The 15,522-nt window shown below is 38.4% G+C and overlaps 2 protein-coding genes across 14 annotated transcripts in view; both read left to right on the top strand.

Moving 5' to 3' along the window:
- Nucleotides 1-11,058, top strand: part of rap1gapa (RAP1 GTPase activating protein a) — a 65,657-nt gene extending 54,599 nt beyond the window's left edge. For 6 of the 13 annotated variants that reach the window (XM_015043734.1, XM_015043707.1, XM_015043747.1 and 3 more), the window contains 13 exons: nt 168-323; nt 410-481; nt 570-656; nt 754-894; nt 1,907-2,029; nt 3,918-3,995; nt 4,722-4,831; nt 6,144-6,263; nt 6,407-6,542; nt 7,148-7,259; nt 8,587-8,663; nt 8,767-8,814; nt 8,939-11,058. In XM_015043734.1, the coding sequence (XP_014899220.1) occupies nt 168-323; nt 410-481; nt 570-656; nt 754-894; nt 1,907-2,029; nt 3,918-3,995; nt 4,722-4,831; nt 6,144-6,263; nt 6,407-6,542; nt 7,148-7,259; nt 8,587-8,663; nt 8,767-8,775 (1,221 nt within the window). In that variant the 3' untranslated portion in view covers nt 8,776-8,814; nt 8,939-11,058. The remainder of the gene's footprint in view (nt 1-167; nt 324-409; nt 482-569; nt 657-753; nt 895-1,906; nt 2,030-3,917; nt 3,996-4,721; nt 4,832-6,143; nt 6,264-6,406; nt 6,543-7,147; nt 7,260-8,586; nt 8,664-8,766; nt 8,815-8,938) is intronic. The other 7 variants (XM_015043744.1, XM_015043724.1, XM_015043717.1 and 4 more) reach the window with 7 other exon arrangements.
- A 1,159-nt stretch (nt 11,059-12,217) lies between these two features.
- Nucleotides 12,218-13,985, top strand: aurkaip1 (aurora kinase A interacting protein 1). The gene is made up of 4 exons (XM_015043696.1): nt 12,218-12,325; nt 12,978-13,077; nt 13,169-13,620; nt 13,707-13,985. The coding sequence occupies exons 2-4, from the start codon at nt 13,029-13,031 to the stop codon at nt 13,821-13,823; spliced, it is 618 nt and encodes a 205-aa protein (XP_014899182.1). The 5' UTR covers nt 12,218-12,325; nt 12,978-13,028; the 3' UTR covers nt 13,824-13,985.
- The last annotated feature ends 1,537 nt before the right edge of the window (nt 13,986-15,522 follow it).

The raw sequence follows: 15,522 nt of genomic DNA, 5'->3' as shown, positions 1-15,522 counted from the left end.
TTGTATTCCTCCTAGTTTTAAGACATCTATTGGTGGGAACCATTGGTTTTTGTCTGCTACATAACTTTGTGGTTTTAAGATGAAAAAAAGTGATCACAAAGTTGAAACATTTGCAGATCTCATGTTAAATATAACCACAAGCTTGTCCTGGGGATTTTTTGCTGCAGTTGCAGAGAAAACGGCACATAGGCAACGACATCGTGGCCATCGTGTTCCAAGAGGAGAACACTCCCTTTGTGCCGGACATGATCGCCTCCAACTTCCTTCACGCTTACGTCGTGGTGCAGGTGGTCAACCCCTGCTCTGACAACGTTGTCTACAAGGTGAACCCGCCTCACTTTCCTTCTTTCTGCTTCTTCAAGATAGTTGATGCGAGTGATTATTCTTCGGCCTTGATATTTGTTCCCAGGTTTCAGTCACGGCTCGGGATGATGTTCCTTTCTTTGGCCCAGCTCTCCCAAACCCTGCCACGTTTAAAAAAGTAAGAGAAACACAAAGCTTAAGAATCAGTCTTGTCGTCATATTTTGATTTCAAAATGCTTTCCTCTCTCTGCTTTGCTTTTGTTTAGGGCCCTGAATTTCACGACTTTCTGTTTACAAAGCTAATCAATGCAGAATATGCGTGTTACAAAGCTGAAAAGTTTGCAAAGCTGGAGGTGAGTTCTTGAACGTTTTTCGTCAAACATGAAAAAAATCTGTACATTCAATTTGTTTTTTCATTTTCTGTTTTGCATTTGCGTGTTTCGGTTTCAGGAGCGAACACGATCAGCTCTGCTTGAAACCCTTTATGAGGAGCTCCATGTGAACAGCCAGGCCATCATGGGAGTTGGAGGAGAGGACGACAAGCTGGAAAATGGGAATGCAGGAGGAGGGGGATTCTTTGAATCCTTTAAGGTAAACGGAGAGTCAGATGCACAAACTGCACTGCCATAAGAAACCGTGTCAAAGCAAAGTCCTGTTTGAAAATGTGCAAATCTTTTATCCAGGTCCAACATACTTTAGCGTGACTTAGGATTACATTTTGCATGTTTTGAGTGTTTCCTCAGACATTTTAATGGCTAATGTAACAGGAATTTGCACCATTCTTGTTGTATTGATCTGCAACCTTTAAAGGTGCTGCTACAATTAGTTATTTGGAGACAGCCCCTTGTTTCCAGGCTTCTTTAAGCCTGAATAACCGGCCGCTGTCTGTAACTTTATCAAGCAGACAGAATTGAGCAAGATATCGATTTTCTCCATAATTCACTGCACAAAAGAAAATATTTGTATTTTCAAAAATGTCAGCCTATCCATACAGCTGATATTGCTTTTGCTGGTATTATAAGATGATAAAGATCAATGTTACAACACTGAAGCATTGACTTTTTGTGACCTTTGTTTTTTAATACCTGTCGTTGGATTTTTCTTAAGGCTTTTCTCTGGCAGCTCAGGCTCTTGACACTTGTACACAAGCTGGGCTGTAAGAGCTTTATCACTGCCTCCCAGTTGGTGTTAAATCTGAATGAAGTGGATTTCTGCAGCTCTTTGCTTCTCAGCTTTTCTTCCTTGTGCATCCCGGCAGTAACTTGACGCTGCGCTCTCTGCATGCCGCTCTGCTGACACACTTTTTCACGACACTGTCACCAATTCAGAGCGAACGGGCGGATTTCGGATTGCTCTGCTTTTCCGCTGTGTTACATCCAGCTGGATTTAACTACTTTTAGCAGCTTGGTGGTTTGACATCTGCTTACTCTTTCTTTCTCGTCCTGCCATTTACCTAAATATAATAACTCATCAGCAGAGCTGTCTGCTTCTTCCTTTTCTGTCAGTGGTAGTCAAAGACGTGATCCCAGTTCCTGTAGGGGACAAATTTCAGTGCCATCTGAATGTATCTCCTCCTCCTCCTCCTCCTCATCTCTTTCCGTAGCGGGTGATTCGCAGTAGGAGCCAGTCAATGGATGCCATGAGTCTAACTTTAAAGAAGCCATATGCAGTCTCCAATAACCTGAGCAGCCACAGTCCTGCAGAGAGCCCTAAATTCCCTGGGATAGTAAGTACAGTGCCTCTCTTCGCCTCAGCTAAGGCGAACCTCGCTACCTCTGCCTCTTCCAGCACCTCTACTAGCGTATCGCCTCTTCCTCACATGCTTGCCGCATTAACTTCTCACACCGACACACCTTTCCCTCAGCCGAGGGGATCGATAACAGACTGCTTTGGTCTGGAAGCTGACTCTCATGTTGCAATTAGTTGTAAACTGTGCAAGATGGAGTGAGAGGAAGCTGACTGGTTGTCAGGCTCGTGGTGATGGTTTGGGGGTTAAAACTGTTCTTTTTAAATCCTAAAGCATCTGCATTCTTCACTGCAAAAACACAAAATCTTACCAAGTAGTTTTGGTCTAGTTTGTAGTACAAATGTCTTACTTGAAATCAGACAAAACTGTTTTACAAGCAACCTTTTCAAGTACTCGTGCGTCTTCACCGATATTAAGGAATTATTGACTTAAAACAAACATCTCACTGATAAGTTAGTTTTGTTTTATTTCAAGTGTCTAATATCTTCACTAGAAACCAAACCAAAATTGCTTGGTACGATTTTGTGTTTTTGCATTGTAATACAAGCATAATAAATCTCTAATGTGTTCCAGTATTTTGCTAACAATGTGTCTGCTATTATGTGCACAATACGTTAAGCATGGGTTCGATTGATAAGCACAGGAAATTGTTGAATGAAGAAAAGGATGAAAACCTTGTAACTTTGCCTTATTTCAGGATGTTTGTAAGTTAAATGAACTAATTCAAAGCATCGTTGTTGCTTAAGCTCTTTAATCTAGCAATGGTATGTTTCTAATCTGAGCTGTTTACAAGGTTTTTATCCAATGTTAAAGTTGCATTCGGTTTACATCCGCCCATCATGGGCATTACTGTCCTAATAATGTCATTTATGTTGTTAGATGTATTTGGAGACCTGGCTTCTATCTGTACGAGTTTCCTTTCCAAAACAAGTTAGGATGTGTTTTTGGGACCATTTTTGGTCACAACACCCTAGCGATTACAGCTCAAATTCATCATTTAAAAACCTGAAATTATTTTTCATGCCCATGATAGCTGCATGCAAACCTCTGAACATACAGCTCTGGAAAAAATTAATAGGCCCCTTAAAATGATCAGTTTCTCTGATTTTACTCTTTATATGTATATATTTGAGTAAAATGAACACTGTTCTTTTAATCTATGAACTACTGACCACATGTCTCTGAAATTACAAGTAAATATTTAGTATTTATTAGCAGAAAATGAGAAATGGTAAAAATAACAAACAAGATGCAGAGCTTTCAGACGCCAAATAATGCAAACAAAGTTCATATTCATTTAGAAACAACAATACTGACGTTTTAACTCAGGAAGAGTTCAGAAATCAATATTTGGAGGAACAACCAGGAGGTTTGCAGTCGGGTTCACTGCAGTGGGCTCTTAGTTTTCTCCAGAGCTGAACAATGGGAGAAAAAGATAGATGCATTGAACAGGATTTACTGTTGCCACCGTCAGTAAAAATGAATGCTTTCTTTTTGAGAAGACGCTCTCTAACGGTGTCTAACACATTATGATGACACCTAAAGAATACTTTGTCGTCCACTCCTCTCTGCTGCTTTTTTTAATCTCTTCTTCATCATCTTCCTCACAGGCATATGTGGCTTACATAAGCGGTTCATCATGTCTCTCTCCCATTCAGCTGCCTGTGTTGCCCACGGAGTCAGACTGTCTCCATTTGTATTCTCTAGTTAACTTATGTTTGACTGACATGACTTACTGCATGAAATCTCATATATATTTGTATAAATCTCATGTTTTCTCTCCTCCTCATCTCTCTTTTTTTGTGTCATCACCATCCTCTCCTCCTCCTTCTCCTCTTTCTGTTTCCTCTCTTCCTGTCTGCCTCAGTCATTGCTTGTCCCAGGCAAAAGTCCCAGTAAATATGGACGCCGTGGCAGTGCCATAGGGATAGGAACAGTAGAAGAGGTTCATGTCTAATTACTAACTACCTTCTAACTTATTTCTGTTGCTTTTATTTGTCTGCATGGCTCCACTGCATCAAGGCCGAACATGATTCCCCACACATTCCAGCTCCTCTTAATTCCTTTTGGAAATCCAATCATTTGAATTGTTTCGTTTTAAAAATGACCCAGAAATTTAAGAAATTGACAGAAAAGCTCATTTTAAAACTGACACGCTTTTTCTCGTTTTACTGTTTTCTGCTTTGCTGCAGTAGGTGCTGCCTTTCTACAGTGTTTCTCTACTTTGTTTATGTCCAATTAGTTAATTCAAATAATTCAGTAAGCCCCCCTTACAGAGGTTTCACAAAGAAAATTGCCTTGCTGCTCTCTGAAGCCGCATGAAATTTAAATCTTTTTTAAGTTCCTAATTTGAGGCCTTTAAAATGGAGACTGAATGAACAAAGCGGCTGCTGAGGAAGCATATTTACAGGCAGCCTTTAAACTCACCTTATATCTCCCGCTTCAGCGCGCTGTGCTCTGACAGGGGGGACTTTCACCTGCTCTTGGCATGAAACGCATATTTCTCCCTATTTTTCCTCGTCTTTGTAGCACCTGAAAAGCCACATATAACCCTGATAAATCAGAATGACATGTTTTTGGAATTTGCTTTCCTTTTAAATTAAATTTAGACTGTGTTGTGGATCGGAGTAGAACTTTAGTTTGACACTTGATTTTCTGCTCTCCCTGCCAGTCTCTGATCATCCCGGGAAAAAGCCCAACGAGGAAGAAGTCGGGTCCTTTCAGCTCCAGGCGAAGCAGCGCCATTGGGATCGAAAACATTCAAGAACTCCAGGAGAGAAGGTGGATGAAGACTGTTGTTTACTATTACTGTGCTTTGAACTTTTTCTCAGTTTGTCACATTACAACGACAAACGTCAACACATTTTATTGGGATTTTATGTTGTAAACTAACACAGAGTAGTGCGTATTTGTGAAGAGGAAGGATAATGATATATATCGTCACCTTCCTAAAATAATGAACGATGTCATGTTTTGCCACAAAATAAAAAAAAAAAAAAATCAGCACCTCTTATTATCAAAAGATAATTTAGGCAAAAAAAAAAACCCTCACTAATAAGCCATTATTTTAGGAATATATTGAAAATTATGACACGTATCTGTATTATTTCCTTCTGCTCTGACGCCTTTAGATAATCTGCATTTAATATCCGTCTGTGCATTATTTCATCTCAGTAAGAGGCCAGCTGTTCTGTGAATGCCTCTGAGGTTTACTAGTGAATAAACAGCATCAAATATCTGAGTAAACTTGAAATAAGACAAAACTAACATACAAGTAACTCTTCAGCAAGATATAAGAGCTTGTTTAAGTCAATATTTCTTAATATTGATTTTAAAAAGCACTTTTATGTCAGAAAATGTCTTGTTATAAGTAAAACAATCTGCCAATGGAAGTACAACTCGTGTCAAATTCGAGGCCTGAGGGCCAAATTTGGCCTGCCGAAGCTTTTTATGTGGCCCTCTAGACTCCAGATTACATCAATAAGTTCATCCAGTCTTTCACAAATCTGCAAAATTCACACAAATCTCCACATTTCTTCTGCCTTACCTGATGTCAAATTATAGTCTGTAATTGATACAACGATTAATAAAAAGTCACATTTAATATTGCAAAACTTCCTTAAAAACATTTTTAAATTGGCACCACAAAATCTGTAATTTTGATTGCAATAAAACACTAAGACAAAATCCTGGAGGAGCGGCTATTTATTGGTAATTTAATTGGTGTTATCAATACATTCTGGCACAACCGGCCCTTTAAGAACATTCAGAGTTTTGATATGACCCAAAATGGACATGAGTTTGACAGCCATGAACCAGAGAGTCCATTGGCAGATTATCCCATAATTTGAACATCCTACAAAGTAGTGATTATCCACCATCTAATGTTGGGAATAGTATTGGCACAATCTAGACCAATGTTTACCAAACTGACCAGCCTGCGTATGAATCACTGCAGCAGCCAGGTGACTCTGGAGGAGCTGCAGAGATCCACAATGAGTACCTGCATCACTCTTGGTTGCTCTGTTGGTCATTTCAAACATTAGGGCTTTTTTAAAGCTTTGTTGAAAACTATTGTTTGTATTTTCTGTAGCAGTAGAGACACATCTCCAAACACTCAGAAGACTCCTGACAGTGGCCATGTTTCTCAAGACCCGAAATCCGACAACTCCGACCAGAGCTCTCCTGAGGTCCTCACAACCACCAAGAACAGGTGAGCATGACAGATTGCAGCAGCATAGCATGTTTTTTTTAATCAGAACTTGTCATGCATGGCCTTGCATGAGCATGGCACCATGTTGTGTTGCTGTGTGCGATGTGTTTGGTGGGATCAGAGAGTGGTAACCCAGGGTGCAGCTCTTATCTCTGTGGCAGGACCCCTTCCATCCCTGAGGGCAACGACCTCTCCCGTTCCTCGTCCAACGCCAGCAGCTTTGCCAGTGTGGTAGAGGAGAACGAAGCCGAGGCAGCAGAGGACTACGACACAGGCATGGTGAGTGGGAAACTCTGCAGTGTGTAACTTTAATTAAAAAAATATGTTTTTAACTTGTTTGTTAAAACTGTCTTCACGTTGTGACAGTTTTAACAAACCTCTTCCTCCCTGTCCTACTGTTGTCCTTCTGAAGAAATGCACCGCTCCCAACTAAAAACAACCAATCAGAACCAGGAGGAGGGTCTTAGCGCTGTCAATCAATCTCATGTACTCCCAGTTAAAAGTGCTAATGGCAGAGATTCAACTCACCATTACAGGAAATCTGTTTATCCACCATCATCAGTGGCTATGCTAATTAGCCTGAGCATTCATGACAGGCTATGCTAGCTGCAGTGTAGCAGTAAGGAAGGGGAAGCAGGTGGAGGGGGTGATTGACAGCATTAAGACCCTCCTCCTGGTTCTGATTGGTTGTTTTGTTTTGGTCGGGAGCGGTGCATTTCTTCAGAAGGACAACAGTCGCACAGGGAGGAAGAGGTTTTGTTAAAACTGTAACAACATGGAGACAGTTTCAACAATTATGTAAAAAACATACATTTTTTTTAAATAAAAGTTTACAAATATGTAAAAAAATACTTTAAAAACTTTGCGTCTCTTGTCACACCCAGGAGAGTCTGTCATCAGCCGGGACGCCTCACAAGCGCGACTCCCTCACCTACAGCACCTGGTTGGAGGACAGCATCAGCTGCACCAGCAGCAACAGTCGTGGCAGCTCTCCAGGTTAGTGGATGAAATGCGAGGAAAACGTTTTGTAGTCTATTATAAATGACATAAGAGCGATCGGTTTTAGACAGCATGCAACACTGTAATAAATAATAGTCAGTTCATTTTACTACTCAATGTTACCATTAGGTCAGCAAACGTCCCCATTTCTGACAATGACAGTGAACTCCAAAGATAAAGTTGCAGAGAGATTTTTCATGTGAAACAGAAAAAAGAAAAAGTCCCCTTTGTGGCAACATTATGAGATCTTTGCAGGTTGCAGATTCATCATTATAATGAGAGTTTCTGGAGCCTTCGGGAAAAACAACTAACCCCAATTTCTTTTTCTGAAACTGCAGAGAAAATATCCTGCTAAGAAAAATACTTTTTAAAATAAAAATATGGTGTACATGTTAGTTTTTGTGACAAGTAGTTCCCAAGGTTTACCTTGTAAAAAAATTATGCTTAACCCTCAAACCTTTTCACATTGCATCACATAACTATTGGGATGTAATGTGACAGACTAATACAAAGCAAAGCAAATGGTGTGTGTATTTTACTATAAATTATGCATGTTTTTAACCCTTTCATGCATAGTGGTCACTGCAGTGGACAGCTATCTGGTGGATTTTTATGTTATAAATGCACACAGACCACACAGACAAAGGGCATCATACAATACACTATCAACTACTGGCCATCCACTGCAAGTGCAAGAATATTTTTGTTAAATCCAATATGGCCGACAGACGAAAAAGCAACTCAGGACTATCCAGTTCCTTCTTCTACTGTAGACGACTCTTACATATGAAAAAAATATAAATTGTGACATCAAGTAATCCCCAAAAGACTAATACTATGGATGTATTTCCAAATAACACCTTTGTATTTGGAGAAAATTACAACTGACCACCTAGAAAAAAATCGAAACATTTTTTAACACTACATTTTTCCCACCTATTTTAAGCCGTAAAAAAAAAAAAAATCAAAAACAGTTTGGAAAAAAATTGTGACATAAAGGGTCATAATTCATGCATGAAAGGGTTAATTTAATTGATTATTTATTTGCATATCTACTTTTACTCTAATACCGCTTAGTGACTTACCAACCAATAGTCACTGACATCTGATGAAGCACTGTTCGATTCATCAGCCGTGGCCCAACAGGAAACCCAGTCAGAACGTACTGGCTGGATACATCATATACATCACTATACATTATTTTCCACTTTGTATTGGCCTATCACATAAAATGTCAGTAAAATACGTTAAAGTTTGTTGTTGCATTGTGACAAAAAGCAGTCTCTAAGGTTGATTTTACTTCCTCTGCTGTCTCGTCCCTCAGGGCCAGGTAAATCTGATCGAGGGAAAGCCGCCGACATTCGGATCAAACTGGAACGATCACATGACCATCAGTCATCAGTGAGTCACCTGCAGTTATTTTATATTTCAACTCCAAATTTCTGCACATTTTTAAAATATTTATTAGTCTTTTATATGATTATTTGTGCTTCTCTTTGTGCAGAACTGTTAGCCCTGCCCACCTGATTATATCCTGAATCTCCATCTTCAGGTTGGACTTATTTCATTCAACACCCTTACTTTGATCAAATGGAAAAGACATCCTGTAGGAAAATATAAGTGATCAAATGTTGCTGCTTGTGAGTTATAACCAGTTGCCTGTTTTCTCCCAAAAGCAGTCCCATATGTCTCACTCCTTCTGAGAACCATGCATTTGACATGACTGGTGAAGAGAAGGAGAACGATGATGAAGATGAGGGAGGACTGTCAGCCGGAGCCTGCAGTTGGCTGCTCAGGGAGGACATGCATCCAGAAACCCAGAGGACTCCAGGAAGGGTTACGCACAAAAAGGGGCCAGATTTTTACATCCTTCGTTTTCTTCCACTCATCTCTTTGCCTGTTCCCACATCCGTTGCCTGGTTGTACTTTTTTTTTTTTTTTTTCCTGGCCTTTGTTGTAGAAGTGCACATTTGATCTGCAAATGTAAATGTTTTATCTGTGAAAATGTCACTTTTGTTTAGTTGTCTTGTTGAAGTCATGGCGTTCTGGCTGTAAAAAGTACAGACTGTGCTCTTAGCTGTCATTGTGAGGAAACCTGCAGCCTAAAGATAAAGACAGTTTAAAGGGCATGTATCCATATTTAAAATTTCACCTCTTAAAATTAGACGTTTTGTTTCACAGTGGCAAAAGATTCATTTGCATTCCGGAAGAGGAGCAACATGTAAAGATTTGAAAAAAGGAAAATGATAACCGAGAATGCAAGATGCAAAAGAGTGATGACATTACGTGTTCGACTCTGAACACAACGGACACAATAAGTTTTTCTAGACGATAAATTGTCTCAGATATTATTGCGATAAACAGTTATATTGTTGTTTTACAGATAATAAAGAAAATAATGAGAATAATGCAAGTTTGCTCTCTCAGAAGTCAATAAGCTTTGATTTTGATCAGAACACTTCACACTGGAACAAGATTTTAAATATCCAAAATAAAACGCAACTGAAAACAATAAGACGTATATAAAAACCACACACAACCAAAACTATAAATAAGCATATTATCGTCACAATGGCAATTATTCAGCTCATTTTTATCATTTAAATTACATTGAGAAATCTACTAAATAGACAATTGTTTTGGAAAATATTAGTTCTTGCCTCATTGTTTCCACCAATTTGTGTAAAGGAATATGTAGTGCAAATTGTATTTATTTATTTATGCTTTTCTGGTGTTGGAGTATGATGACATTTGCCCTTTAAAGTTTTTAACTTAATAACGATCTCTAATATAAATTCTGAAGGATTTAGCACATAACGTGCATCAGAAAAGTTTACTTGTGTAAAATCCAAAGAGAAGAACATGATTGCTGCACTAAGACACTTTCTATCTACTTTCTCCAAATTAAGCACATTTAACAAACGATAAATGTTTACTGGAAAGGAGAATCTCGACTGATACTCTTAAAGTTTTCTTGGCCTTTAAGTTTATGTTACCTCAATATTTGCCACATTCTCTTCTACCAAAATACATCAGTTGTATTAGATTAAATAATAATCAAACTTGATTCGAGGAACTGAAGAATTGGTTGCATTGCCTGTAGTAATAAGTCACTGCCTGTATGGTCAGCCGATGTACCGATGTTAGTCATAGTCATGTTATTTTCTTACTCCTGTCTTTCTCTAACCATGTTTTTATTTTGTCCTCGGTTCCTGGTGAAGTGTGCGTTACACGGTTTCTCTCTGGTGATAACACTCAGCGTCTTGTTATTCAGCTTGTATATGTTGCTTTGGTGTAATTGTAGTCTTTACCTGTGACGCCTGGCTTGTTTCAGGACTCTAACCTTGTTCAGTGCAGTAAGTTTGCAATGCAAATATGATCAAACCATGTATATTTATTTGCTTTAAAAGTGACTAAATCCAAACTAAGCTACTGGTTTTGTTGTACATATATATTAAATTTAACAGGAGTACATATATTTATAGCCGGTGGATTTTAAATTGGGAGGAGCAACACCATACGTTTACTGCCAAGTTGAATATTTACTGTTCTTTTATGTCATGTATTCTTGATTTCAGATTTTATTTTGACAGTTTTGTAGATTTTTAAAGGTTTTCAGACTGTAAAAGGGAAAATGTCTCTGTACATCCCATTGACCATTTCAGTTGCCTTATATCACACAATGACACTATAAGTAAAGCCAGTGTAGGCAATAGTTAAGTCATCAGGATTTCCAATGAAATGAATGTTTTGTTTTTGCTTGTTTTTACTGTAAATAAATACCCCAAGAAGTTTAGAGTTTGCTGGACATTGCTTTTACAAACACAAACACATATACACACAGTCTTCACGAACCCAAAGAGAAACTTCTTTAATTAAATGATTCGATGGGAATTTTATTCCCCCAGAATAAAATTAGAGGATTCTGACAGTCCAGGTTTCACATGTGGAACCAAATAAGGGAAACGGACGACTTCAGACATGAGTCAAATAGCCACAAAGAAACTTAATGTAATCATGATTAAAAATAAATCTGCTGATGGAACAAATGACTCAGTGGAAACATGTTTCCATGGAGGTTCACAATAATGCAAATTCACAAATACATAAATACAAAATATGGACGTAACTGCTATTAATGTCATCACATCATACACTTAGCAGCTGAAGAGGGAAAATACTTCTGATCATAAATCCTTTTCCTTAAACGTTTTTCTAGGTTTATTGTAATTTAATGTATTTCAGTACTGTCCTATATTGTGCTATTTTCATTTAATATTTAAGATGTTTTGATTAAAGTGGAATGACATTTTTATGTATTTTTTTTCACATGCATTGCCGTAGCTTAAAATCTGTACTGTTTAGACAGTACAAAACATATAAACATGTAATTGTGTAGGATAAATATCTGTTTTTTGTCCTCAACACTCCATTCATTTTGGAGGAAGAACTTTTTAAAACTACAATTTAACTCATTCTCTTGTTAAGTGTGGTGATGGATTTGTGTTTCTTCCCGAGACACTGTTGACCTCCATTAGATCCAAATCAAGAGGTGGTTCACTTCTAGACACACTTCCACAGCCATCTTACATTCCAGATTCAAATACCATAGATATGGAATACAAAACTATTTTAAAAAAGAAACGAAACGAAAAAATGTCTGTAGTTCATATTCTGGTCACTTATAAGTGACAAGATAGTCGATTAGATTATTAAGGCTTGGCAGTGGACTGCGTTATACTAAAATTATTCATATTCTTTTGTAAATGTTATGTTTTTCTGTTTCCCCTAAAACCACAAATACTATAATTGCAACTCATTTTCGAAGGTTTATCACTAATCAGTCATTTTCCAGACTCAGGTAGAGTCTGAAGCTTTCGACAATTTTCATTTTGCTGTGCCCTCCATTCATTCATGTCCAAATTCAGGGGCTGCGCCAATCGGTTCACGCGGAACCATTGTTCGGCAGTGGAAACAGGAAACGTCGTAAACACATGTCGCACCTACCGGAAGTTGAATTCCTAAGTCACATTGACAAGGAAACCCGGTCACGAAAATATTTGGTAATGTAACATTTTTTTTTTCATTTCATATATTGTCAGTAATTGTGTTGTCATTCTGTTTAAAATGGGAATATATTACTCTTACTGAGCAATATTCCGTAACGTAACGATTTTTAAATCCGTATCCACAGTTAGCTGCATAGCTAGTAGCAAAGCACCCTTTCAAATACGAAAAAAGTCGTTATTGCTATGGTTTCTTAACTTGGAAGGAGGTGAATGCACTCTGGTTCTACTTTCACTTTATTTTATTCTGTTGTTTGATCATTTTTACGTTACATATTCTGAATTTTATCTAGCTCATTTTTTTGTCACTGTGAAATATGTTATCCGCAATCTGGATTATTTTACGCAACATTCCCTGATCTACGAAACCAGCTGCAAATAACTCTTGCATTGTTTTAAGACAGAATAGTTTGCTTAAATTTGAGAGCTGGAAACAAAATATTCTTGCCTTTGTTTGGGTAAACCTCTCTTTATAAACTAGTCAATCAGATTAACTTTTGGTTGCTTTCTGAATCAACTTTGATGCAGCAGGAACACAACTAAGACTGATAATTTCATTATTGTTTCTAATTACCTCCGTTTAACTGTCTTTATCTTTTAATTTAGCAATCCAGTTGCGACTAATTCAGCTGTATCTTCTTGTTTGCAGGACCTCTGATGAAACACCCCATTACTGATGAATTTATTTAGTTGATCGTTGATGATGTTTGCCTTAAGAGTTGTCCCACGATTATTAAGTAGAACAACCTGTAAGTATCGACAGAAAAGCAATAAAGGTTTTACTGTTATTCTACATTTTTTCCAACCAGCTTAAAAAACTCTTTCTCTTTTAATTCCCAGATGGAGTTCAAGTTCATGGAGGGATTCTGAACACATGCCTTCCGTCTTCCTGCTTATCGCTACAGCAGAAACTAAGAAATTACTCGACAGCAGCAGACAACACGCATCCTCCGCGATGGGTTCAGCTTGAGCCGGAGCTGGAAGAGGCTCTGGTGCCACGGAAGCTTTCGGTGAGTCCGCTGGAAAGCTGGCTAACTCTCCGCTACTCCCTGCCGCCGCTGCTGGAGTCAGCGCTGCCGCAGGAAGACGTAGAGCTGCTGCAAGAGAAGCTGCTGCCACCGATCTCTGTGCCCGTTTTGGAGGACGGGGAGGGCTCCGCAACACCCATGAGATGTAAGAATGTTTTAGAAATCCGGCGGCGAAAGATTAACCGACATAAGTACAAGAAGCTGCAAAAACGGACTAAATTCTTGAAGAGGAAAGTTTTGGAGGGCAGGGGGAGAAGAAAGCAGGTGAGGAGCAAATGGTAACCCTGCTATTCTCTTATTCTATGTGTGTGCTCTTGTCAAATAAGCTTGGTTATTTATGTTGTGTGCAGAAAAGATTTGAGGAGGATCTGGAAAGGATATGGAGGAGAGCTGGACTGAAGAAAGCTCCGGACGGCTGGGCCACACCGAAGATCTTTATTAAACAACAAGGAAACAAAAGAAACTGAGAAACACTGAAAACAAACGTTTAGTCTGTGTTGCATCATTCCCACCGGCTGACCCTGAACACCTCTCTTCATCGGCAGGTCAAAAGGTCACGATCCCTGTGGGTACGGTTAAGTTCTGCAAATATGTCATCTAAATAAAGATCTCACTCTCATTTCACTCAAAATGTTTTTCTTTTGTTCTTTTCTCTACATCCAGTACTTTCAATAATTATTTAGAATCCTTTGACTTATTCACATTTTGTCACATTACAGCCAGAAATGACAAACGGATAATGGTGGCATGGGGGAAAAATGTTAAATATTTTATTGATCCCAAAGGGAGATGAAATGTTGTTGTAACTCATATTAACTCAATTTTCTTCAAAGTTATTGTAGACGGTGATGGCTGTGGGTACAACGAATCTGCTGTAGCAGTCTTTATTACAGTGAATTTGAAAAAGCCTCTGACTAAAGACCCTGTTTTTCTTAGACTCATGAAGAGTATGATCAGGGTTGTTTTTCATTCTATTGATTTCATGCAAAATCCTGTTTTTGCACCATCATCTCTCTAATTGCTCCACAGTAATCCCCACAGCAGAACCTGGTGTGATTGATAGTTTTTAAAAATAATTCTACAAATAAAAAGTCTGAAATGTCTGGCATGCATTAACGTTCATCTGAAACGAGTCAATCCCGTGTTTCTACCAGCTTTACCAACTCTTCTTTGAAAAAAAAAAAGATAAGATTCAGTCAGACTGGGGAGAATCCATGAAACTGATTTAATAAAGAGGTCGATTCTTAACTTGAATTAGATCTGTACTTTGACTGGGCCAATCTGACTCATTAATATGCTGCGGTATAACCCAGCCTCAAACAGGTTTTCTTCCAGGACATTTTGATCAGATCAACTCTGAACATCCTCTCTGTCCCTGCTGAAGATGATGATGATACTTCATGTTTAACCTTTAGGGCAGTGGTAGGTTTCAGCCACATTCCCATAATGCATTGCATGTTGTTGGCCAGAAGATTTAGTTTAGCTCTCAGCCAACCAGAGCATCTTTTATTTTCCCACGGTTGCTACAAAAGGGACTGCCTTCTTTTTTCCACTCAACCATAAAGATCAGGTAAGTCACCAATTGGTCTAACTAATTGGTTTCCACGATGCTGTTAATTTTCTAGGCCTTCATGGATCGGCTATATTTGTTCAGAGGTTTTAAAAATGAAGCAACTCTTATTTATGGTATTCGATTACATGGAAGCGATTACACATCTTTCATTAAAGACTTGGAAAACCCGTGTCACTTTTCTTCCACTGTAATTATGAGCTATTTTGTGTCGATATATCAATTAAACCGCAAATAAAATATGATGCAGTTTGTGGTTTAGGTTCAAAGGTTGTGATTTCTGTTAGTGCCATACACTAGATGGCGGTATTGTGCCGTTACATAAAATAAGTAAACGTGACATAATTTGGCTTTGAGTGGTTTGGTCTCCAAAGGCATTTTGATAATCTTTTAATAATGGGTTTATGAGTTTGGAAAAATCTGTAAAGATTCTTCTTGACTTCTACGAGCGAGTTTCGTTTAACCTAAAAAAAGAAGGAGGAAAGTGAGGAGAAGATTTTCCATGTGGGGAAAAAACTGTATAATGGAAAAATATGCGTGAAAATAAACTAGAATCCAAACAACAAGCTGTAAAACTTCGGGGGCAAATGTTTCAA

The sequence above is a fragment of the Poecilia latipinna genome, unplaced genomic scaffold (assembly GCF_001443285.1).
Source record: "Poecilia latipinna isolate Pla-1442-1.1 unplaced genomic scaffold, P_latipinna-1.0 Scaffold36, whole genome shotgun sequence".
Taxonomy (NCBI): domain Eukaryota; kingdom Metazoa; phylum Chordata; class Actinopteri; order Cyprinodontiformes; family Poeciliidae; genus Poecilia; species Poecilia latipinna.
This window is presented reverse-complemented; position numbering and strand designations above follow the sequence as displayed.

Bases quoted from the DNA above. Each gene is read 5' to 3' on its own strand.
- aurkaip1 (XM_015043696.1), top strand. From the start codon at position 13,029: ATGATGTTTGCCTTAAGAGTTGTCCCACGATTATTAAGTAGAACAACC. The intron at 13,078-13,168 runs GTAAGTATCGAC...TTTAATTCCCAG, and splicing joins ATTATTAAGTAGAACAACCT to ATGGAGTTCAAGTTCATGGA. The intron at 13,621-13,706 runs GTGAGGAGCAAA...TGTTGTGTGCAG, and splicing joins GCAGGGGGAGAAGAAAGCAG to AAAAGATTTGAGGAGGATCT.